General features: G+C 37.9%; 1 protein-coding gene across 1 annotated transcript in view; it reads left to right on the top strand.

The window, feature by feature from the left end:
- Mnat1 (MNAT1 component of CDK activating kinase) overlaps nucleotides 1–25,054 on the top strand; it is a 127,279-nt gene that overhangs the window by 69,236 nt on the left and 32,989 nt on the right. Inside the window, exon 7 of the mRNA XM_052185674.1 lies at nucleotides 14,355–14,474. Within this exon, the coding sequence (XP_052041634.1) occupies nucleotides 14,355–14,474 (120 nt within the window). The remainder of the gene's footprint in view (nucleotides 1–14,354; nucleotides 14,475–25,054) is intronic.

Genomic DNA, 25,054 nt, shown 5'->3' with positions numbered 1-25,054 from the left:
TATACTTATTTTATAATACCTATCTAGGTCTTCTGCAGTGTTCTTGTCTTTACCTGAAATTTATGTTTTTGAAGTCTTCATAACAGCAGACTTAAAAAAAAAAACTAGTGTTTCATTGATGCCTCCACCGTGACCTGTTGACCTGTAACAATAGTAATGGAAAATGATTTTGTTAACAATGCTAACTGATACTGAGTTAGTTACATTCATGATTTAGGTAAAAGATGCGGGGCTTGAGAGATGGCTCAGTAGTTAAGAGCACTGATTGCTCTTCCAGAGGTCCTGAGTTCAATTCCCAGCAACCACATGGTGGCTCACAACCATCTGTAATGAAATCTGATACCTTCTTCCTGGGCATCTGAAGTGTGTCTGAAGTGTACTCATATACCTAAAACTAATGAATATATCTTTAGGAAAAAAAAAAAAAAAGATGTGCCAGGAGGTGGTGGCACACGCCTGTAATCTCAGTACTCTGGGAGGCAGAGGCAGGTGGATTTCTGAGTTCGAGGCCAGCCTGGTCTTCAGAGTGAGTTCCAGGACAGCCAGGGCTATACAGAGTAACCCTGTCTCGAAAAAACCAAATCCAAAAAAAAAAAAAGCACAAAATTAAAAAAAAGAACTTGATTATATTAGAATCGTAAGCTCTTTAGAGTGGAGGGAAGGGAGAACCTTTTGTTCTAAGTTGTAAATAGACTAACAGTAAATGTCACAATCTTATATAAACTATTAACAAACTTATAAGTCATTGAAAGGGTGATATAAAAATGACATTTTATAGATAATCAGAATTCTAAAAGTAATTCTGTTTCTTAATATTTTGTGGGATTTTCTGCTAAGAAGATATGGTTTGGTTAAATGCAGTTAGTCATGAGACTAACTGCAGTCTGGCAATCCATTAGAATTGCTGAAAACAAAACAAAAAAAACAAGAATGCAAAGCATGTCAGTGCCTCAGATGACCTCAGAGTTTAGAAATAGCCTTGTTTTCTTGAGTGAAATACTAGAGTTAAGGAAGCTACGCAAGCCTTCATTCTCTTGCCTTCTGTGGCACAGGTGACTGATGCCAAAGCAAGGACACATGTCTCTGCTGTCAAAACCATGTCTTATGAAACAGGAAGTCTAGGTCTGCTTTTCTGAGACGCTGTGGTTTTATGTCTTAATTAGAAGAATTTTGTCTGTGTCACATAGATTTTTGTCTCTGTTGAAGGGGATTTTTGTTTTGTTTTGTAGACTGGTGCTTTCAGTTGCTAGGCCTGAAAATGTACTTAGTAGATTTGTCTGGAGACAAAGAAGAGCATATCTGTAGACTTGAGTGCTTCGCTGATAGGTCGTGAGTCTTTGGCCATGCACAAGGACAGATGAGAGAATCTAATAAATAATAAATCAAATAAGTAGAAGAGAGATCATTAGAGAGAGAATCAAAAATGGAAAGGTTAGTAAGATTGTAGATGAGCTTTTCTAGCCTGTCTAGTTCTGAGAGCCCTTGGATTTTGTTATTTCTAGACCCTGAGGTAACCTGGTTTTCTGCCCTCTCCCAAATTCTCATCACAGGGAACCTGGTCCTGCTCTCATTAAGCCACATTGAAGAAATGGTAGTGTTCTGAGTTTGTCTTTTTCTTTTTTAAAAGAAAATTATAAGGATAAAAGTATAAAGATAATTTCTGTTGGTAATTAAAATACACAAATTTTAAGCAAGACACAAAATAAGCAAATAATCCTTAGTTTGTTTTAAAAAGAACTACTTTATATATTGCTTAAGAAAAATTATTTTACAAATGCTTTTTAAAAAATCAATAATGAAGTAACTAGATGTTTATCAAATAAAACCATACGATTCCAGTTCTCCCTCTTCCACCTTACTGAAGTCAGGAAGCTTTTCTTGTGGTAGATTCAAGTTGTGGCTTAAGATCAGGGAGCATACTAGGCTTCACAGTGGCAGGAGGGGCAAGCTTCTTGGGAATCTTGTTGTGGGGACATAGAGTGCCTGAGAAAGCCACTAGGTGCAAGATGGGAATGTGAAGGACAAAATGAAAAAGAAAATCAAAAGTTTAAGCATTTTAAAGGGTTGCCTAAGTACCAGCTATGCTCTCAAGAAAGAGAAAGCAAAGTTTTCTTTAATTTCCCTCCTTATTGTTCCCAGAGCCCAAAAGATAATGTACTTCATATGTTGTCAGTCTGAGACCACACTATCATTAATAGTGTTCTTTCTTCAGGGAGATAGTTTGAACTTTATTCAAACAGATCCCACCCCCTTTTGCTTTTTTGGGAGGAAGGGATGATAGGTTTTTGCTATGCTGCCCAGGCTGTCTAGGCAGTTTGTAACTCAGACTTTGTTTGAAATATCTGTGCTCTCACCTCACCTCTGCACTGAAAATATTATGAGCCTGCAACACCATCTCAGGCTATTCTACAAAGCATTCTATAAAGGTTACATTAGATATTATTGATGATTGTCTGCAGTGATTCTGTGTGGTGGAATATTGAATGACAGTGAGGGTGGTAGGAAACACCCTCCTCCACCTGATGATGATGATAAGGATGATGATGCAGCACTGATGATAAAGGGCATTTTGTAGGCACTTAACACTGCTGAATCCTTTATATTTTATTTGATTTCTTAAATATACTTACAAGCAAAACTGAGACTTAGTAAAAGTCCCTGTTCATCTTTGTTCAGTACATACATTTCAAGATATAGGATGACCTTTTGGATTGCATAGGCTCCCCCATTCTTTGTCTCTATCGGTTCGTCTGTGCATCCGTCTGTCTGTCTGTCTGTCTGTCTGTCTGTGTCTGTCTGTCTGTCTGTGTGTGTGTGTATTGACCTCTGTGCGTACATGTGGAGTCAGTAGAGACAGATGTCTTCCTCTAGTTGCTCTCCACCTCAGTTTTTGAGACAGTTTATCACTGAACCTGGAGCTGTTTTCAGCTAGATTGGCTCAGAGAACCCCTGGGATTCTTCTCTCCGTCCCCTCCCTTCTCGGTGCTGGGGTTAGTTTCCTGGGGTTATGAATTTTACTCATGGAACCATTTCCCTAGTCAAAAGCCTATATCTTTAATATTGTATTATTTTAAAGGCATATGTCTGTGGGATGCTATAGGCAAGTAGACAGCATACTTGTTTTCTTACTGGTAAGAAGATATATTGATGATAAAGCTATTGTGTGAAGAATCAAAGCAAGTGGAGAAAAAAAAATCTTCCTGTAACTTTATTGGTTGCAGTCCAGGCCAGTTAGAGACCCTTGTTTCAAAAAACAAGTTGGATGGAGTCTGAAGAATGAAACCTAAGGTTGATCTTTGGCTCCCACACATATGCCATACATGTAGATACGCCCATGTATGTACACACACATACCCCTCCAGTTTTTAAGATCAGTTTTGAGCTATTTTATAGGTGTTTGGTTTGTTTTATGAATATCAATTTTTATGTTCTATAGAATAGATTCATATTCATATTGTTCTATAGAATAGATTCATGTTGTGAATATTTCAGGTGAGTAATTTTCTTATATACTTAATTTTTTCAAGATGTAATGTCTGTAAAACACTTAAAATTTTTATTATTATTTTTTATTTCTTGAGGTTATAATATAATGGAATCAGTTCTTCCCTTTCCTGCCTCTCTCCTGTCCCTCTGTGCACTCTACTTGTTCTCTCCCAAACTTATGGCCTCGTCTGCAGTTGTTGTCACACATACACAGATGGGAAATCATTTAAAGTTTAAGGCTTTTATTCTTGGAGAGACTACATTTTCTAGAAAAGGTGTTGTTCTGGCTTAGTGAATAGCAAATGGTCCAAAGCCCTAAATTTTTAATTCCCTAGAGGGAAACATAGTAGAGATAGAAACTGCTTGAGAAAGCCTTTCTAGAAACTGAAATATGTCGACTAACGAAAGGGGTTTCTTCTTTAGCCGAAGACAAAGTATATTTGGTGCTGTTTATGAATATGCCTATTTTACTTGCTAGTGAACCCCTAATTCCTACAAATGTCCTTAGCTTTTTTAAACCACAAAATAATTTAACAATAAATTATTTTAAAATGTATCCAGAAAAGCATTACAGGCATTTTCCAATTTGTATACTTGGTGTTAGTGAGAATATCAGAAATATTACAGTGAGGAAATTCCCACTTGACTCAGTGTCCCTCAGAGCCTAAAATGTCCAGCAGCTGAGAGGCCGGTTTGAACTTGATTTTTAGGATAGAAACTTCTGCCAGTACAGGAGGTTTGTTCATTTGTCCATCTTTTCTTTTCTTTTCTTTTCTTTTCTTTTCTTTTCTTTTCTTTTCTTTTCTTTTCTTTTCTTTTCTTTTCTTTTCTTTTCTTTTCTTTTCTCTTTTCTTTTCTCTTTTCTTTTCTCTTCTTTCTTTTTTTTCTTTCTTTTTTCTTTCTTTCTTTCTTTCTTTCACAAGGCAATACTTTTTTCTAGAGTAATTATCAGGTGCTGAAAAATTAATTTAAACAGTATGGTAATTCCTGTTATTAGAGAAACTTCTTAGAGAGTCTCCTGTCCCTAGAGAAGAGTGAGCTCCAAGGACTGAGGAGGAGCCTGCTAAGCAGGCTCCAGGCTGAGGTAGAAGCAGTTTGTGAGGGGCCCACAGGAGAAGAACCAAGTGTGAAGGAAAGTCGGAAACAATGGGAAGTTTCTGGTTTTTAAAAGACCAGTGAGTGATGTGAGAGTAAAAGCAGTAACAAGTCTATCTTCATATACTATGGTCTGTAAGCACAGGTTAGAGTAATGGTTTTATAACCTTTACCATGTAAAGACAGCAAGGCAGGTATTGTTCAAGGATCTGAGGATTAAGAGTGCTATTGCTTCAAATATGTTAACTGACCAATTTTCACAACCTTTAGTACATAGCTTTGTGTGCTAGTTTTTTTCCCAGTGTAAAATGAATCTTAATATGTCTTGCAATTAGTGACAAATAAGAAATATTGTAATTAAGAGATGGTCTGTTTATTTAAGAGACTTCAAAGGTTGTAAAAGATTATGCTTGGCTATATGTGAAGGATAAATGTTGTGAAATAATGCCCCTCAGTTCCCCTTTTATAATAAATCTCAGCTGTGTGTTCAGTAAAAGGGCTCTGTGCCAAAGAGAACAGGTTCAACTTGTCTGTGAGGATTTGCACCACAGCAAAGCATACAACTGCTTTGTAGAGGTCACAGTGGAGGTCACAGGCCTGTGCAACAGAGTCAGAGTGGCTTTAAAAACACCGTAGAACCTAGTGCTGCTTGCTATTTGAGAATCGGTGTTAACTTCAAGCATTAAAAGTATAGTTAGATCATAAAAGTAAACAATGAGTGCAGTTCCCAGTCTGTTTCTAAATGGACTTAAAGTCACTTCATCAGCACCTTGTAGCAGATCTTAAAGTTCTTCCGACTATGTTTATCATAATGTCCCTGATGTAGAAAAGTGCTTTATTTGGTAATTCTAATTGTGTTTAGTGGGATGAGATATTGTATAAGAACAGTTTCTTATGATGAGGACAGAGGATTGTAGATTAGTTCTAGTGCAAGATCAGATGTCATGAGATATGAGAAGGTACATATCTTCACCAAGTCCGATTTCTCTTGATTTTGATAGGATCAGTTTAACAACAGCAGCAAAGAAAATACGGTATTACAATACTAACATAACTCTTTCCTCGAGAATCTTAGGTCATCCGTATGTTTATCTATCATCTGCCTGCCCCTGTTTGTCTGTCTGTCCGTCGGTCCATCCATCCATCCATCCATCCTCTATCTATCTATCTATCTATCTATCTATCTATCTATCTATCTATCTATCTATCTTTCAGAAATAGCTTGTGGAGAAGTGGTGAGAGCCAGGTAAGGAAGCCTTAGCTTTAATAGAAGGAATTCCAGAAAGCCACAGAAGGAAATAAGTAGATGCAGAAGTAGGCTGAGCTGTGTTTTGCCCAAAGTTATATCTGAATACTTTTTCTTGTTTTGGTGACCATGTTTATTTTCAGTTGTGATTATAGCAAAGGAACAGGCAGCCGTTGCTGTCGGTGGGAGATTAAGTGGTAATCTGTAGAATGTGTTCCAGCAAGGGCAGCTGATTGGCGGCAGCACCTGTCCTAGCAACTGGTCATATGTTCATGCTTACCAGCGTTAAAATACCAAGCTGTAAAAGTTAGAAGCACTTGAAAGTTAGGTTTTTCATTGCCCTTAGGTTACTGTTTTACTAAGTATACATCTCTTCAATTTATGTTTGTTTTTCTGATAAAAGGAAGTCTATAGAATAAAATTAGATTTATCCCCCAGAATTAAAATAAAAAACAAAATCTAAAGCAAACCATGTGACCGTCTAGATGCCTTTGCATTTGTGTGAGCCACACTTCTGCTGAGTGACACATAGGCTCTCGGATGGCAGCTGAAAGGACTATGCCTCCTGTGCCGCCTGAGTAATCATGGAGTAAACATGAAGCGCTGTCACAGGGTCGGTGAGATGCAGCCTAAGGAGCCCATTAGCCAAGAGGCTCCCTAAAGGCACTTTATTGCAACATTGCTAGGAGTTCTTCTTCTTAGTTTAAATAGTCTTGTTGATCAAAAATGTATAGAATTTATAATGAGTGACAAGTCATCAATTTATGTTGATGACTTCTGTTAGAGGAAGAGATTGTTTTTTATTATACAAAGAAAACTAAACATCTAAGAAAAAATATTAAGTATAAAAGTTAGTTTATTTCTCAGTATTGATGTAGTTTGCCTAAGTCTAAATGTATTTTAGAAATGATTGTAAATATTTTCTGCCAATGACATCTTATTTTCATCTTAAAAGAACCTATATATTGATATATAAATAAGAACCTTATACTTTATAATTAATGGCTACAATTCATATTGTGGCACATTAATTTGTACATGTTGATAAATATTTGAAAGCAGGTTTAGTTATGTTATAGATTCACAGTGTCTACCATGTGCTAAATATTTGATTAGTGAATTATGTTTCTGTGATAGATGCATGCTTAGTATCTCTGGCAGTGAGGGTTTAAAATCTGGGTAAAGGTCTAGAGAGGTGACTCCACAGTAAGGAGCACTAACCGCTCTTGCAGAGGACCTGGGGTTAGTTCCTAGCACCTGCTTAGTGGCTTGTTACAAACACCTTTAGTCCCAGCACTTAGAAGGCAGATCTAAGTTTGAGGTTAGCCTGGTCTACAGAATGAGTTCTAGGACAGCCATTCTAGAGAAACCATGTCAAAAAACAGAAAGAGATTTTATTTATGTACTCCAGTTCTAGAAGAGCCAGTGTTATTTCCTGGCCTCCATGATCCCCAGACATATACATAATGCATATTTTAAAAAAAAATCTTGCTGGGCAGTGGTGGTGCATACCTTTAATGTTACCACTTGGGCAGAGGTAAGAGACAAATAAAGCTCTGTGAGTTTGAGGCCAGCCTGATTTACAGAACAAATTCCAGGATATCCAGGGCTACACAGAGAAACCCAGTCTCAAAAAAAAAAAAAAATCAAAACCAAAACCACCTAATCAACCAAAGAAACAAACAAAACAAAACAAAAACAAAAACCAAACAAAAACTTAAAAACTTAAAAAAAAAAAACAACCCCAAACCTAGGTAGGGGTATTAGTTATTTGTATTGCTTTTGTGATATAACACCTAACAAAAGAATAACACCTGTACAGTAGTTATTCATTCTGTAGTTCAAAAGCCCTTAAATAGAAGCAAGAGATCTGTCATACATTATTTGGGTGGGTGAGGTAGAGGATTGAAAGCGCTGTTACAAAAACACCTGTTCATTCTTGAAATAAACATTCCTAATGTATCAAGCATTGCATCAGTCATGGAGTATGTATAACTCAGTGTTTATAGCTTCTTACTATGTTTTTACTGAAATATATTTTGTTTGTTTTGTTTTGCTTACAGAGTAAAGGTGCATTTAGGTAACTTTGCATGAACCAATTATATATATATATATATATATATATATTTTTTTTTTTGACACAGGGTTTCTCTGTGTAGCCCTGGCTGTCCTGGAACTCACTCTGTAGACCAGGCTGGCCTTGAACTCAGAAATCTGCCTGCCTCTGCCTCCCAAGTGCTGGGATTACAGGCGTGCACCACCACCACCCGGCCCCAATTTTATATTTTATTGCAATCAGAATTGTAAATATATGTGCAAGTTGTCATTATCACTGGCTAACTATTAGTTCACTTTTGGTGTCAAAATAACAACGTCTTCTTGAAAATTATTCTTAAAGGAAATAACAGCAAATCAGTTAAGATGTTGTATGCCTAAAAAGCTCATTTTGAAATTTCTGGCAAATACTGTATTTTTTTTTTTAAATATATACAATTAGCACATTCTTTTAAGGAAAGAGGTTTCTGTCTCACCAGATAGTCTCCCTTGATGTTTTTCTTTTCTGGTCTTTTTATAGAAACAGACATGATTTGCTGGACACTGTGTCCTCTTGGCACCAAATTCTAGTCTAGCAGCAGTAAGACAAGCATCAGAGAAGGGATTAAAAACAGTTCTCTCAACACTGTGTTGTTTGTCAGTGCCCAAGGAAAATAAACTTAAAACAACAAAAATAAAGCAAATAAATTCCATGGGTTCTCTCTTCCCTCCCTCCCCGCTTCCCTCCCTTGAGATGAGGTCTTGCTATGTAGCCCTGGCCTCCATAGTGACCAGGCTTCCTGTGATCCTCCTACTCCTCCCTGAATACTCAGCCCACAGGTAGGCACCACCGAACCTCTCACTCCTAAATAAGTTACTTTTTATTTTGAAACTCTTCTTTGCCATAGTTTATATTGGTATACCAATACATACCTAAAAGTAGAATTGAGATATTATTAAAGAACAGTATTCTGTATAGTGTTTGAACACTAAATGATGAGTTTTGAAAGTGAACGTTACAATTGGATTTGTATGACAAAATTGTTCCCTATAGTAGACAGATATTTCAGAGCCAATTTTCTAGAAACATTAAAATCTTGTCTTTGCCAAAAAGATATAGCTCCTTAGGACCATTTGATTGCTAATGATGAAGAAGTATAAGCTCAGCTAGATGTTAGGAATTCTTTGATAGTTTGAAGCATATTTTCAAAATATGAGCATTGCTTATAGTGTATACAGGCTGAGACCTCCTTTTGTACTTTGCAAATGTATTTTGAGAAGGAAACTTTTTAGGTTGTTGGCTAATATGTTTTAAAACATGAAGTGTCATAAAGACTGATTCTAGGAATAAGTCATTATTAGAATGCTTAAAAAGTAGTATTTGTTTAAAGTTATATTCTACCCATTCTAAAACATTTACCTTGTTTGTTGATTGTAGTAGAGATTTGGGAAATGCAGATATAAGTTCTTGTTTTTTCTGTTTGTTTGTTTTTTAATATGTAAACCAGACATATATTCAGTTGGAGGGAAAACTGTGTTTGTTTTTATGATATTTGGACAGGCAGTGGGTTTTTTCTGCTTAGTAGTCACGGATTCCTAGCAGGCTACCCTGGTGTTCTGACCTCCCCTCCCCAACCTCATTATAGATAACAAAAATGAAATTAAGAGAACTCCAACAGTTTGCCTCAGTTTATTCAATTTGAGAGACAACACCAGCATAAGTATATAGTTCCCCTTTCAGCCTTCAGACCCCTGCCCTCCATTTGTCCTTTGACAGTTACTGTAAATTTTGAAAAATAACGAGAAAAAGTCATTTCTGTGTGCCTGTCAGGGATGGAGATGAATTGTTCCTACCGTGAAATGATGGTTTAGCAGGAAGTTATTACCGTGCAGCTGTTACAGTGATGACAGGCTGGCAACATCCCAGAGTGACCGGAACAGCAAAGCATAGAAATTACTCTGCTTGTTCTTAAAATAAGTTGAAAATACCCGAACTACTGCAGAAACGTGACTCTGATAAGTAGCCTGTACACAGTGAGAGGCATATTCTTTCAGTTTGCTTACTTCTTAAAACATTAAAGATCTATACCAACACATATATTCATATCTACACATATACATCTTTAATTTAGTAGGTCATTTACCAGAATAGAAACAGTACAGAAATACCTTATTTGTTTTTTCTCAAAAGTTTTTTGTAGATTCGTCTTTGGTAGTAGCCTTAGAATTAAGGTGACACAATGCCCAGGGAGTGAAAAGTTCTTGATCCCACTTTCATAGCCATACAACATACTGTGCTGAATTTAATATATTAACTATCGTAAGAGGAGCGAGTTACAGAGACCTTCATTGCCATTGTTCTTCCCGTGTCATTTAAATAGCCCTAACAATACAAGTAGGCACATTTCCTTTGCTGAAACACACTCTACAGATTACCACCCAGGCCTCTGGAGGAGTAGCAGGTGCTCCTGTCCTCCCGACGATCTCTCCAAGCTCAGTATTGATATTTTTAAGACTCCGTGTATCAACCCCACTCTTCATATATTTTCTCCTCTTCCAATCTTATTTATTCTTAATTTCATTTGTTACTTGATGCTGAAGATAACATAGCTTCTCTTGGCTTTATTTTATATTCCTAGCTAACTTCACTGAACACTCCTACCTGGATTTTAAAATAGAAATACTGATTGATTTGACTGCTTTAAACTCTTAAAAAAATACAGTTCTATTATCCTATATTTATTTAGATTTTATTATTCAATGAATTTTAATTAGTTTACAGAATACTGCAGCAATTTCTGTAAGTCAAACTGAAGATATTTTTATTATCTTAAGAAGGTAACTTACACTCATTAGGAATTACAGTACAGCCAGTGCTCCTAGCCTGTAACAATCATAGTGTGCACATTGTCTCTGCAGTTTTGTCCTTTCTGGACATTTCATATACATAAAAGCCATTAGAGTACGCTGTCCTGCAGTTCATCTATGTTGTAGCACATATCCAGTCTTCATTCTAACATTCCTCTCCATGCTGTGTGACGACTGTACTACATTCTGTTTATTCGTTCATGAGTTGATGGTCATTCAGATTATTTTTATTGCTGGGTGTCAAGAAACTAGAGACGCTTCAGTGGTAAAGAGAACTTAATGTTCTTGCAGGGGACCAGAGTTGGGGTCCCAGCATCCATCAGGCTGCCGTTCACAATCACCCGGAAGTCCAGCTCCAGAGGGGATCTGATACCCCTCTGGACTTCTCAGGCATCTGTATTTATGTGTACTACACACACACACATAACACGTAATTAAAAGAAAAAATAAATCTTAAACAATATTAAAAAAATAAATCTTAAACAATATTAAACTTAAAAAGAATGACATTGACACTTTGATAGGGCTGGGAATGGTGGCTGGCTCTCATCTTTAATCCCCTCACTTGGAAGGCAAAGGCAGGCGATTCTCTAAGTTCAAGGTCATCCTGGTCTATAGAGAGTAAGTTCCAGGACAGCCAAGGGTACACAGAGAACCCTGTCTCAAAAAACCAAGCAGGATTGGGGGTGAGAGAACGAGAGAGAGAGAGAAAGAGAGAGAGAGAGAGAGAGAGAGAGAGAGAGAGAGAGAGAGAGAGAGAGAGAGAGAGAGAGAGAGGTGGGGGGGGGAGGGGGAGGGGGAGAGGGAGGCAGCGTGGGAGTGAGGGAGTTGTTTCTGGTCAAGACCAAGAGAGAGAAAGCAGAGGAATGGATTCAAGTAACCCTCAACAGTCTCATCTCTTAGGAGACAGAGATATGGTGAGCTTGCAGTCAAGGCCAGCTTAAATTCTTTAGTAAATCCTATCAAAAGGAAAGAAAGGGAAGGAAAGGAAGAGTGGGAAGAGTGGGAGGGAGGAAGGAGGAACTGTGGGTGAGAACAGCACAGGATGGAGCTGACCTGCTGACCTAACACTGGGCGTAAATAAATAAAGGGATTATTATGGAGAGAGGGGACCAGACTCCAATGGAGTCCTTAATGTAGTTTCTTATCACTTCAGCTCTTGTTTCTGATTCGCAGATGCTTGTTCCACCCTGGGTGATCCTACAGATCATATTTGTTGTGTTAGTGAAGCACTACTCAGGGTTGGGTCTTAGACACTGGTTACTGCTCTGATTTGTCCTTCAGGTGTTTGGGTGTGAATATTGACTCCACATCTATGCAGTCCTTCATAGTACTGACACACTGCTTGGAACCCGAGTCTGGTCCTTTGCAGACTGTCTCTGACCAGGTTTCTATCCAACTGAACAGTGTGTGGTTTGTCCCCAAGGTAAGCAGGTAATTCTGCTGGCCAGGTTTCAGTATTTGATCTCAATACTTCTTGGGATTTCTAGAGAGTATGATTCACTGAGAGTCTAGCGTTACCAAGATGCCAACTCAGGAGGGACCTTTCCATCATGGGCTCTTGTGTACCGCCTGGTTGAGAGCTGAGAGGAAAGGGCTCCCCCGCTTCTCCCTTTGATATTATTTTATCCCTCCCTTTCTCTTTAAAACATCTGTAAGTATATTAGTGAGTGTTCTTTAGATGGACAGAGCCAATAGTAGTATACATAAAAAGGTAACTTATCAGACTGTTTACATATTGAAGTCTGAGTAGGCCTGCAATGGCTGTTATCATATGGGAGAGGCTGGAAAGCCATAGGTGGTCCGTCTACCAGGGAGTGTGCCCCAGCAGTCTCAATCAGGTGCTGGAGTGTTCCTCAACAGCTGCTGGTCTTCAGTCCATACTGAAAGGCAGAAGCTGGGTTCTGATGTTCTTGGAGGATTAGTAACAGCAGTTAGAGCACTGGCAGCAGGGGCTGGACTTGAGAACTGGGTAGATGGACTGGGGAACTAGGTGGATGGATTTTAGAGTGGTGGATAACCTCAAGAGCTGGTTGAATGGACTCTAGGATGGGGTGGGTAGACTTGAGAATGTGTGAATGGACTTGGAAATGGGGTAGATGGACTCACCAGGGAGATGCAAAGGCAGTCAGGCAAAAAGCAAATGCTTTTCTTTCAGATCTGCTTACATACATGCTAGTGTTCCTTGCATTGTGAGTATGTCTTCCCACTTTAACCTAGTAGAGAAAAATCCCTCACAAGTGTGATTAGAGCCTTTCTGCTTAGTTGAATTTTAGATCCAGTCAAATTGACAGCCAAGCTCCATCAACTACATGTCTGAGGCACCCAGGTCTTCAGTGGCATGTCGTCCTGTTTCAGCAGTTGTCTTTCCTTGCTTGGCTGGTGCTGAAAGGCACTTAAGTTCTCCTGCTGGTGGCTGGTGCATGTATGTATGTATGTATGTATGTATGTATGTATGTATGTATGTACACAAGAGTGCCATAGTGCATATAAACAGGTCAGAGGACAGCTTTTCATTAGCTGGTTCCTTCTTTTCACATGTGTATTCTGGAGAGCCTTTACCTGCTGAGCTATTTACCAGTCTTTTGCCATAAAACACCCGTTGGCCATTACTCACTTAAAACCTTATGTGTTTCTTCATATAACTTATTATGTCATGGTCTGAATTTAAGTAGATAACAGTTTTTATTTTTATTGTATTTTTCTTGAAAAGATGGATCAAATGTTAGAAAGCCAATTTGGAAATCATATGTAGATGGCTGAGTGATGTTTGATTTTATACACTTGTATTAGGTGTGATCCTTGGGTACTGACCTAGTAGTTCTTTCTTCTCAGAAAAATACCTAATTGTTCAATTGAGTTTAGTTTTTATCATAAATTTTAAGATTTTATTTATATAGGTGAGTACACTGTCACTCTCTTCAGGCACACTAGAAAAGAGAAATACATTTTTTATATTGTATGTGTATGTATGTGCATATAGTACTCATTTAGTAAGCTTGACTTTATTGTAAAGAACTAAGACATGTGACAGCAGTTTGCAGAAGTAATTTTATTAGCCCCATTCCCTAGTTAGAACTTAAAAATAAAACAAAACACTGATTATCAAATCTGTCATAGTATTTTATAGAAAGTAGAAAATGTAAGGTTGGACCATACTTCTATTTTGCTTAGTTCTATTGATAATAAACAATAATACTGATTTAAACAAAATTTATATTTAATGATAGGTTTCATTTTCTTTCATTAAATTAAATTATATTGATTATAGAATGTTTGTGATGGTAAACCATTATACTCATAGAATAATAACCCTAATAGCTTATTTTTTTAATTTTTAAAAGACTTTATTTTACATTTTTGATTATTTGTATGTATCAGTATGTGGGAATACACGAGTACAGTGTCTCCAGAGACCAGGAGAGGGTGCTGGATCCTCGGGAACTGGGGTTACAGGTAGTTGTGAGCTGCCCAGTGTGGGTGCTGGGAACTGAACTATCTTCCACAAGAACAGTGAGTAATCATCACTGCTGAGTCATCTCTCTAATCATCTTTAAAGTTACTACAAATGGCAATATGGCATATTATTAAAATGTATTTTTTTTTTTTTATTTCTCTTACAGGGTCAACAGATTTCATTAGCACCAATCCAAAAGCTTGAAGAAGCTCTCTATGAATACCAGCCCCTGCAGATAGAGACCTGTGGACCACAAGTTCCTGAGCAAGAGCTGTTAGGAAGGCTTGGGTAAGCATCAGAAGCACTTTCTGTGATTCTTGGGACTTTACTTATAGAACTTAATCCTGTTTCTTAAAATTAAGTAATACTTAATTCTAAGTTAAGTTTTATTCAATATATATCGACTTTTCAGTGCCTTCACTAGGTTCTTGAGTTCAGGAATGGAATGTAGGCTTCTGAGGCTGTCTTTGGCACACATATTTGAAGTGGCCATTCGCTTATCACTTGCTTCTTTGAATTGAAGACTAATTACCTTAGTAAATAATAAGCCAGTGAAAATATAAATTTAGTACCTTCCTTTAAAAATTAATAGATTTAGTCACTGCCTTCTATTTATGCTATGCTGAAAGTAGATTTTTGTGACCTGAGGTATTTTCCATAGGTATAGTGTAGGACTGGACAGTGGCTAGCGGTTGTGTGTTTCCTTTTGTGAAATGAACTTGAGATCATGACATTTGTGAGCAATAGCGATAGTCTGTCAGGAGAGCAAATGCAGTATCCATGTATGTACACTGGAAGTCTAGACGCAGATGAGGCTGGATGCACAGAATCTCTTTTTGGTCTGTTTTTTTTTTTTTTTTTCCAGTGTAAACTATTGAATAGAAGACTGGTTCAAAAATTGTGTTTTTTAACAAAAGAATATAATATAAAAAATAAAAGCAATGCATAAAATGAGGCCAAGTAATTAAAGACTATAGCAGAGATAAGAAATAGCAAACATAATAAAACCTACATGTGTCCTCAGGTTAAAACCAACACCTTGAAATGATGTATAATATCTGCATATCATTATTGAGGCTCCAAGATAGACCTAAAGTAAAAATGACATTTTATTTGATTATCCACTGTCTTAGTTAGGGTTTTACTGTTGTGAAGAGACACCATGACCAAGGCAAGTATTTTTTTTTTTTTTTTTTTGATTTTTTTTTTTTTTTTGATTTTTTGAGAAAGGGTTTCTCTGTATAGCCCTGGCTGTCCTGGAACTTACTTTGTAGACCAGGCTGGCTTTGAACTCAGAAATTCACTTGCTTCTGCCTCCCAAGTGCTGGGATTAAAGGTGTGCACCATTACCGCCCGGCAATCAAGGCAAGTCTTATAAGGACAACATTTAATTGGGCTGGTTTACAGGTTCAGAGGTTCAGTCCATTGTCATCAAGGCAGGAACATGGTAGCATATAGGCAAGCATAGTAAGTCTTTATCTGAAGGCTGCTAGCAGAGTACTGACTTCCAGGCAGCGAGCGAGGTCTAGGGTATTAAAGCCCACACCACAGTGACACACCTATTCCAACAAAGCCACATCTACTCCAACAAGGCTACACCTCCAAATAGTGCCACTCCCTGGACCAAGCAAATACAAACCATCACATCCACTATTGGGAGGCTCTTAAGGATTGATAAAATTTAGCTCTGTGTTCTCTTAAATTCTTATGACCTCTAAATATGAAGCCAACAAAATAGAGAATCTAAAACTCCCTCGAGGCAGCAAATTTATTTATAATTTATAATATTATATTTATAATATGCTACATGTTTTACTGCATGAGGACATAAGACACACATGCACTAGAGGTCAACCCTGGGTGCTATTCTTCAGAAGCCATCGACTTTGTCTTTTGAGACAGGATAGCTCACTGGGACATGGACATGGGCCTCACTGATCAGGCTAACCTGCATCACCTCTCCAGTGGGATTACTAGCAGGTAGCACATCTGAACTTTCGCATTAGTTCTAGTGATTGCACTCAGATACCCATGCGTGTATGGCAAGTACTTCACTCACTGAGATATTATCCTTCTAGCCCCAAGAATATTATATTTTATAATACAGAAAAGTTCATGTAGCACAGATGTTGGTTTAGAAAACTTTGGCTGAATCACCAACAGCCAGAACTATCGTTTTAATCTTTCCGTAGAATCTTTAATGTCAGTAAAGATTAAGTATTTAAAACAGTCTCTCCTCTGTTAAAGAGTTTTACATTTTCTTATAAATTTGTTATAAAAACTACATTTATGAGATCATAGAAATGATCATAAATAATAGAAGTGCATCGTTGGGTTTATTACATGGAAAATTAAAGTGGTTTGGGTTAAAAATATTTATGTATTGAAAGAGAGAGGAGAGAGATTAAGAGAGAGAATACCGTGTGCTGTGGTACCATAGTGCTCAGTGGAGGTGAGGAGGGTCAGTTCTCCTCTTCCACCACATGGGTTTGCATTCAGGTTGTTAGCCTCTGAGCCATCTGAGTGACCTCAGTAGTGGTAAAAGGACAGGAAGGAGAAGAAAGTTTACTATTGTAACATCTTATAGCAAAACAGGAATAAGTAACTATTTAACCTAACCAGAGTAAACAATAAGTTCATATGAACTGTAATTAGGACAAAGAAGATGGCTCAACAGTTAAAAAGCTTGCTTCATGTGCATGAAGTCAAGAGTTACGATTCCTAGACATCTCATAAATGCAGGTGAGTGCGGTAACCCACTTGAAATTCTAGTTTCAACTAGTAGAGATAAAGGATCTCAGAGCAAGCTGACTAATAGGACCAGCTTTATTGGCAAGCTCTGGAGTTGATCTCCTGATGAGAAACCCTGTCTCACTGAATACAGTAGAGGAATGATAGTGCTTGATTTTTAATAGCAACATTGACCTCCACATATATGATCACCCACATGTAAACATTGACACACACACACACACACACACACACCATGTGCCCCCATACAAGAAAATGGAAAATAATAAAAGATAGGAAAAGAAAAATAATAAGAAATAGAAAATAGCTTGATAGTAGATAGAATCTTAATGATATCTATCGTGTGTTAAATGTGTGGCCTAAAGAGATGGCTCAGCAGTTAGAGCACTTGTTGATCTTATAGAGGATCTTTATTTGGTTCCCAGTACCCACATTGGATTGTGAGCTACCCACCTATAGATCTGGTGTCTACAGGTACTGAACACAAGTACTATATGTATATACATTCATGTACACACACATGCACATGAGGTTAATAAAACAAATCTTATTTTAAAATGTAATATAAATATAAAAGTTTAAATATTGTTAACTAGGCAATAGAAATTTCTATAATGCTATAAATGCTGTAGATCTATACTGTCTCCTGTGGTTACCACTGGTCACTTTATACTGAGCACTTACAATGTGCCTAGTGTGAAGAACTCAATTGAAAATACTGAATTTCATTAAATGTTAAGAGTTTGAGTTTGTTTGATCTGCATTTTATTGTTCTAATTTGGCAATGATCTTAACTGTTATCTCTTCACATATTTCTTCTGCCTTATGTCCTGTTTTGATCCTACATGTCTGGTTTCATATGTTTAAATGACCTGTTTTCTTTTAATGAGGTAACAGACATATACAGTAGGCTATCTTAAGAAAATGACTGGACAATTCAACGTTATTAAGTCTGAGAGGGCTTAAAAAGAGGAGGATGGGGGGTTAGGGGAGGGTGGCACAGCGGCATGGGGAAGGGGATGCCCAGGCAGGCCCTTACCTGGGCACCTCCGCCCCCTGAGGGACCACACACACACAGGCATGGTATAGAATAGAGTTTATTCAGAATAGGGGATGGGAGTTAGTGGTAGAGAAAGGGAGAGAGAGAGAGAGAGACAGAGAGACAGAGAGACAGAGAGAAGAGAAGAGAAGAGAAGTGGAGGCCGGCCATGACCACGTGAGGCGGGGGAGAGCCCAAGGGGCAAAGAGGTGAGAGTATGTGGGAGAGTGGAGAGCAAAGATAGAGAGGAGGGGCAAGTAGCCCCTTTTATAGTGGGCCAGATCTCTGGGGTGGGGCATACCTGGCTATTGCCAGGTAGGTGTGGGGTAGAGGTTAGACAAAACATCAACAAAGTCATTTCATATTGTTGTGTTAATGATTGGTTAATCATCTGTACTATCTCTAGAACTTTTTGTTTTGTAATAATAAAACTGTACTAGACATGACACCTCAATCCCCCCTCCTTCCCACTGCTTTTTTGTGTCCTAGATCTGACAACTCTAAATATCTTATAAAATGGAATTACATAGGATCTCTCTTTAGTGAATGTTGTAAACTAGGCGATAGAACTAAGCTTATATCACATAGGCTCATATCCTCAAATATGCGTCCTGTCGAAAAATATAACAGGCTGTTTCAGGATACGGCATGCAGAATGTTCACACCAGTCTTATTCCTCTATCTCTGTGGACATGTGAATGGTGTCTGTCTCTTGGATCTGATGAATAGTGTGGCTGTGAGGCTGGGTGTTCCAATGGGATGTTCACAACAGGAGCCTGCTTTTCCTGCATTCAGATAGAGATCCAAAGGTTGTAGGGTCACTCGATAGTTCATTTTCAGTTTTTGTATGAGGAACCTCCACACTGTTCTCCAACAAAGCTGAGTTGTTCTTCCCTAAGTAAGAATAGAGTACCAGTGTTCCATTTTTTATTTCTACACTTTGTTTAAATGGTAACTGTATAATACATGTAGATGGGCACTCATTGTAGTTGAGCAGTGGGCATTTCCTAGGTGACTAGTGATGTTGAATATCTTTTCAAGTATTTAGCAGCCATGTATATGTCTTCTTAAAAAAATTTTATTATCATGATGTGTTCACACGTGTGCATGCGTGCCTGCTTTGTTATATTTTTCTAGATAGTTGTTTAAAGTAGTGTTTATGAAAGGCTGAATTTCAGTTCTTAAATTTGTTTTAAATGGACTAGTTCAGGTTTCTGTCAATAAAATAATTGATAGCAATCTAAAATGCCTTAAAGCACTATCACTTAAGAGAAGGTGTAACTTAGCAGCTTTGCTGAAGAATGATTTACACATTCCTGCTTTACACACACATTTCCATGAGTTCTGACATATACATGGCGTGCACAGCCACTGCCACTGTCACAGCACTATCTGTGTCATCCGCCACCACTGTGATTGTGTTTTTCCCTAGAAAAAAAGAATTTTAACTGTTGATTGTGTTTGAAATTCTGCAAGGGAGAGTATGACATGCTATGTATACTCTGATCAAGGGCTTTGCCTGTTGAAAGTAATGTAACTTGCTTGCTCAACAACAGACAAACAATGTTTTAGGTTTACTTCTTATGCTACTCATTAAGTTAATATAGTAGTTTTACAGAGTTCTGTATCTTAAAGCAAAGAAAAAAACTCGGACAAACACAAATATCACAAAGTACAGTTTTTATATGTATTAACATAATCTATATTATACTCGGCTATAATTGTTGAAGTATTTCTAAGCTAGCTTGCCCCCCCTTTTTACTCACTCATATCTGTTTTTGTTGGTATTTGAATTAAAAGTCAACTTACAAATCAACGTGAACCTTGTGCTTTAGCTGCTGCTCTGGCTCTAGTCTGGTATGCTTTAAGTCTCTTTATGCAATCATGGAAAAATATGTTTCCGCTTGAAGCAGTTGTCAAACAAGCGTCTTTCATCAGCAGTCAGACACAGGGCAGCTGAAGGAAGCTGTTTAGTCTAGAGTAAATGCTCACGAGACTGCAAGGTCACTGAGGAAATGTAATTATGCAGTCTGTCTCAGAATCCTAGTTTTGTAGTTAAGACTTTAACAATATTAAATCATAATGCTAATTAAAAATGTAATGAGATATATTCTAAAATTAATCTCAGAAAAGCAGCTCTAAATATAATATGTTATCACAGTAACATACAGTTGGCTTTATTTTTTTTTTAATAGGACTCCAAAGGAGCAAATTCAGTTTACTGTTGGAATTTAGTTATTTATTCTTCCCAAATCACTATAAAATTTATTAGACCCTATAAGGTTGTCTCCATTGAAAAATGAAACTTTTCAGTCTTTTCAGGGTTTTGAGAAACTAAATTTTTAGTAATGACGTTGTTTTGTTTCTCATGTGCCTGTCACTCAGCAGGTCTTTATGGTGTATTTACTGTAGGACAGTTACACTTTTGGGTGCCAAGAAAATATTAAGGAACAAAACAGAAGAAAATGCCCCTTAATATTCTGGCCTAAAATAACAATAAAAATACATGCTCAAATCTGTTAGTGCACAGTTTAGCCAGAGTTCTCTAAGTGCCAAAAAACCAGCTAGAATCCAGTGGAATTTAAGATGGAGTCTGTTGGGGAATCGGCTCCTGTGATGGTGGATGCCATGAGCTGTCTGCAGGAGGAACCAGAGTGTTGGTGATAGAACTCACTGAGCTTTCAGAACTGGGAACAGTGGCCGTTGGTGACGTGGGTCTGGGTGTGAGGCTGAAGCCTGAGGATGAGAGGTGGGCTGGTAGTGGAGGTGGTCTAGGGAGTCCCACAGTCTGTGTCTCAAGACTTGAGAGCCCAGAGGACTGATAACTAAAGATAGGAGGTGACTCTTCTCTATTTAGACTGGTAATTCATAAGCTCATTTCTTCTGGAAACACTCCTAAAGATTTTTCCTTTAGGGAAAGGAAAATCATTGATAAAATGGTGAAATTTATATCATGACTACAAGGGCTTGCTTTGTATTCTAAAATATTTAAGTGTGGGAGATTCTTTTTCTGTATGTATTACTTTGTCTTTGCTTCACGCTGTTTTAGATAACATTTCAAAACCTATTACCAGTCCTAGTTTCTGATCCTTGAATGTAATTTTTCTCTCCTTGTCTCTGTCTCTTGTCTCCTTACACTGCATTTTTGGACAGGTCCTCAGTATGTATTCCAAGCTGACCTCAAACTGGGAATCCTCCTGCCTCTGCCTCTTATATGCTCATATTACAGGCTTGCAGCAACAAGCCTGTTCTTCAGGAGCTCTATAGCTTTGCCGTGGAGCTGCCATTCTTTCTTAGGAAGGAAGGCTTAGTTGTTGAAGGCTTTGTCATTCATTTGGTTAATGGTGTTCAGGCTTGGTGGTGATGCTATCCTTTCTTGACTCTGAAAGTGTTTTTTATTTGTTACACATATTTTACCCAGTCTCATTTTAAGATTCAACTCGTATAGTACTGAGAATTTTAAAATGATGTATTGAGGTCTGCTATCTTTTTTTTTAATTATAACAGCCTCATTTTTAGGTTTATGAGCATCAGTTAAAAGGAGCAGTCCAATTAATTGTTCATTCTTATATGGTTTTCTTTATTCCAGAATTCTGTATGTATATATACTTGCTTATAGCATCTAAAAATGGTATCAAGTTCTTACAGTAAATGTTTATATATATATATATACTTATATATATATATATATATATATATATATATATATATATATATATATTCCTTTAACAGGGTATATAGCTGCTCTTCTTGTCCCCAATTAATTGTGGGATAATATCCACCCTGGATTGTGGTGATCACTGGGCAGGCAGTCTAGCTAAGCCATGAGTTTCAGGTTCATTGAGAGACCTTTTTTCAAAAAGTAACATGGAGACCGTTTTTTTCTGTGTTCTTTTATTTGGTACAGTGTGTGGATATGTGGTTGTTTGTTGTTTTGGTTTGAGGGAATGTTTTATTTTGTTTTCTTCGTCTTGGGGGGGTTGTAGTATTGCATTCTTGTTTTGATTTTTGAGAAAGAACTTAAGTTGGGTAGCTAAGGAGGGGGAGAGGACCTGGAAGAACTTGAGCAAGGGGAAGAATATGACCAAAATATATTTAAATTAAAAATTGTTTTAAATAGCAAATAAAATAAAAAGAAGGGATATTTGAGAAATGTTATGGATAGCCCTGGGCTTGTATTTTGATGTTAATTTATACTCCTCAGAGGGGCTGCAGATGAGGAGTTGCTTTGTGAACCTTCTTGCTACCTTGACATCCCCCTCCCCCACAGGGTTTCTCTGTGTAGCCCTGGCTGTCCTGGAACTCACTCTGTAGACCAGGCTGGCCTTGAACTCAGAAATCCTCCTGCCTCTGCCTCTGCCTCCCAAGTACCACCACCACCTGCCCAGCTCACCTTGACTTTTAAAATAAAAGCTTGAGCCAGTGATTGGGCAAGAGGAATGGGGGAGAAGCTGAGAGTTTGGGGGAGGAGAAAGGGATTGCTGGGGAAAGGGGGAGGAGCTATGAGGGATCAACAGAGAGACTGCAGAGAGAGAAGGCCTGGAGAAACTGCAAGTTATATGGGATAATATAGATGGGAATAGAGTAGTGTAGTGTAGATTTGATAAATCTAGGCTTCTAGCTTGTATTGTTACTGACTGAGTTGAGACTTCCTTTACCAGGTCATTGGGTTGGAAGCCCAAGTAGCAACAGAGAAAGACTTCAGCAGTACAGAATCGAAGTTAACAAGCTCCTTTTGTGTGTCAAGATATGCTGTAATGACTTAATAGATCTGAAGGCATTAAACATCAAAACTACCCTAAAGAAGGGAGGCTCACTTCATAGTTACAGTAGCTAAACATATATTCCAGCATTCTTTTATGAAGAAAAATGGGTTTTGTTTTTTATATAGCTTTGTGGGTATAAGTGTTAAGCAGAGCAGTACTTAGAATCATATAAATATCTTGGTATAGCAATTGGATGAGTAAAATGTATGGGTGTATATCAATCAGTCTCTGTCTGTCTGTCTGTCTGTCTGTCTATCTATCTGCAGTATAAACTTGTATCTAAATACAGTCTGAATTGAAGCTTAAAGCTCTTATGATTTTATTACCATAGTGACCTAAAACAGTGTTGTGACAGCAAAATACTGCGTGTTGCCGTTTAGTCAGAGTGTACCCACTGATATGTTGAAATAGAGACTTGCCTTTCCTGGAAAAAAAAAATAAGGTGGTAAATGGTAGAGCAAGTGCCCTAGTGTTGACCTCTGACCTCTACAGGCTTACATACAGTTGAATGCATCAATAAACATGTGCATAGAAATGCATATAATACATTATTAGTAATTCACTGCATTTATAGCTTGGGAAGATTCACCTGGGTCTCTCTGAGGTGTTTATTTACATGATTATTATTCTCATAGCTACAGCTGCCCAGGTTGCCCTCATCCCATTGTGTGTGGCTTACTTATTTTTTTTAATTTATTTTTTATTGAGTATCTTCTTCATTTACATTGCCAATGGTAAAACCTTTCCCAATTTCCCCCCTCCAAAAGCCCACCTCCCCAAAGATTTCATACCCCTTCTCCCACCCCCTGCCTCCATGTATATGCCCCTCTACCCGACATACTCCCACCTCCCCCCAACTCCCCCATCCGTTTCCCTTTGTTGGGGCCTTTATTGAGCCTTTACCTGACCAAAGACCACTGCTCCCACTGATGCCCAACAAGGCATTCCTCTGCCACATTTTTGGCTGGAACCATGTGTACTCCTTGTTGATGGTTCAGTCCCTGGGAGTCTTGAGGTATCTGGGTGTCCAAAGTCATTGTTCTTCCCATGGGGCTGTTAACACCTTCAGCTCTCCTTGGACCACCCTCCAGATCCTCCGTTGGGAACCCCAAGCCCAGTCCACTAGTTGGTTGCTAGTTTCTGCCTCTGTATTTGTAGGGCTCTGGCAGGGCCCCTCTGGATGTCAAAATAATTTCTCACATTTTTTTTTTTAAGAGATTTTATTGTTGTCTTGGCTGTAGCATCATTTGGGTCTGTGATTCCTTTGCTGTTCATTTTTTATGTGGTGAGAGTTATGCTCTGGTTTCTACCAGGAACATAAGGATATTGAGTAGATTTGTATGGTTTGTTGAAGATAGTCTTTTCTCCACTGAAGCAATCTGTGCCTTAATGAGAAGTGAGCTGGCTACACGTGTGTGTGTGTGTCTTTGATGAAGTGCTTTGTTTGCTGATGATACTGGAATTATGGTGTACTGAATAGTTGTTTTATTGTTTATAACAATTTATAGTCTGAATATAGACATCAGTCCTATTTGGGGGGGTAGGTTTTGTTTGTTGAGTTAGTGCATATAGTTATGCAAATTACTACAAAATGTCTGCGAGAATTAAACAACAAACACTCGCCTTTTACAGGAGTGGTGGTTCATGCCTGACACCCCAGGAGTCAGAGACAGAAGGAATTAGTGTATTAGTCAGATGCTAGCTTGGGCCAGAAAATGAGACTGTTTCTTCCCACCTCCCCAGAGTGATTACATTAGAGCACTGTTGGATTTATAAAGTTAATATAGAGAGCATACACATAGTCTACATCATTTCCCACTACCAGCTAACATTGGTATAGTCCATTTGTTAGAATTAACCACTATTGATTTATTTTTGTTAACTAAACTTTCTACTTCCTTTAGATGTCCTTAGTTTTACCTAATATCTTTTCTGATCCACGTTCTTTTTAAGGATCTTACAATACATTTAATAGCCTTTCTCACAGGATCTTCTTGGCTTTGACAATGTTTTACATATGCCTGATGACCTTGACTATCTGGAGTATATCATGCCTGTATTTTGCAGACTGTCCATTTAGAGGCATTTATCTGCTTTACCCTTCATAATGAGATCAGTTATACATGTTCATGAGGCATATCATAGAAATCAGTTACCATTTTTCTCACATCAATAATATATATGCATATTCTCTCTCTCTGTCTCTCTCTGTCTCTCTCTCTGTGTCTCTCTGTCTCTCTTTCTCCCTCTCTCTCTCTCTCTCTCTCTCTCTCTCACACACACACACACACACACACACACACACACATTTA

The sequence above is a fragment of the Apodemus sylvaticus genome, chromosome 6 (genome assembly GCF_947179515.1).
Source record: "Apodemus sylvaticus chromosome 6, mApoSyl1.1, whole genome shotgun sequence".
Classification (NCBI taxonomy): domain Eukaryota; kingdom Metazoa; phylum Chordata; class Mammalia; order Rodentia; family Muridae; genus Apodemus; species Apodemus sylvaticus.
The sequence above is the reverse complement of the archived record's forward strand: the minus strand, read 5'-3'. Positions and strand labels throughout refer to the sequence as shown.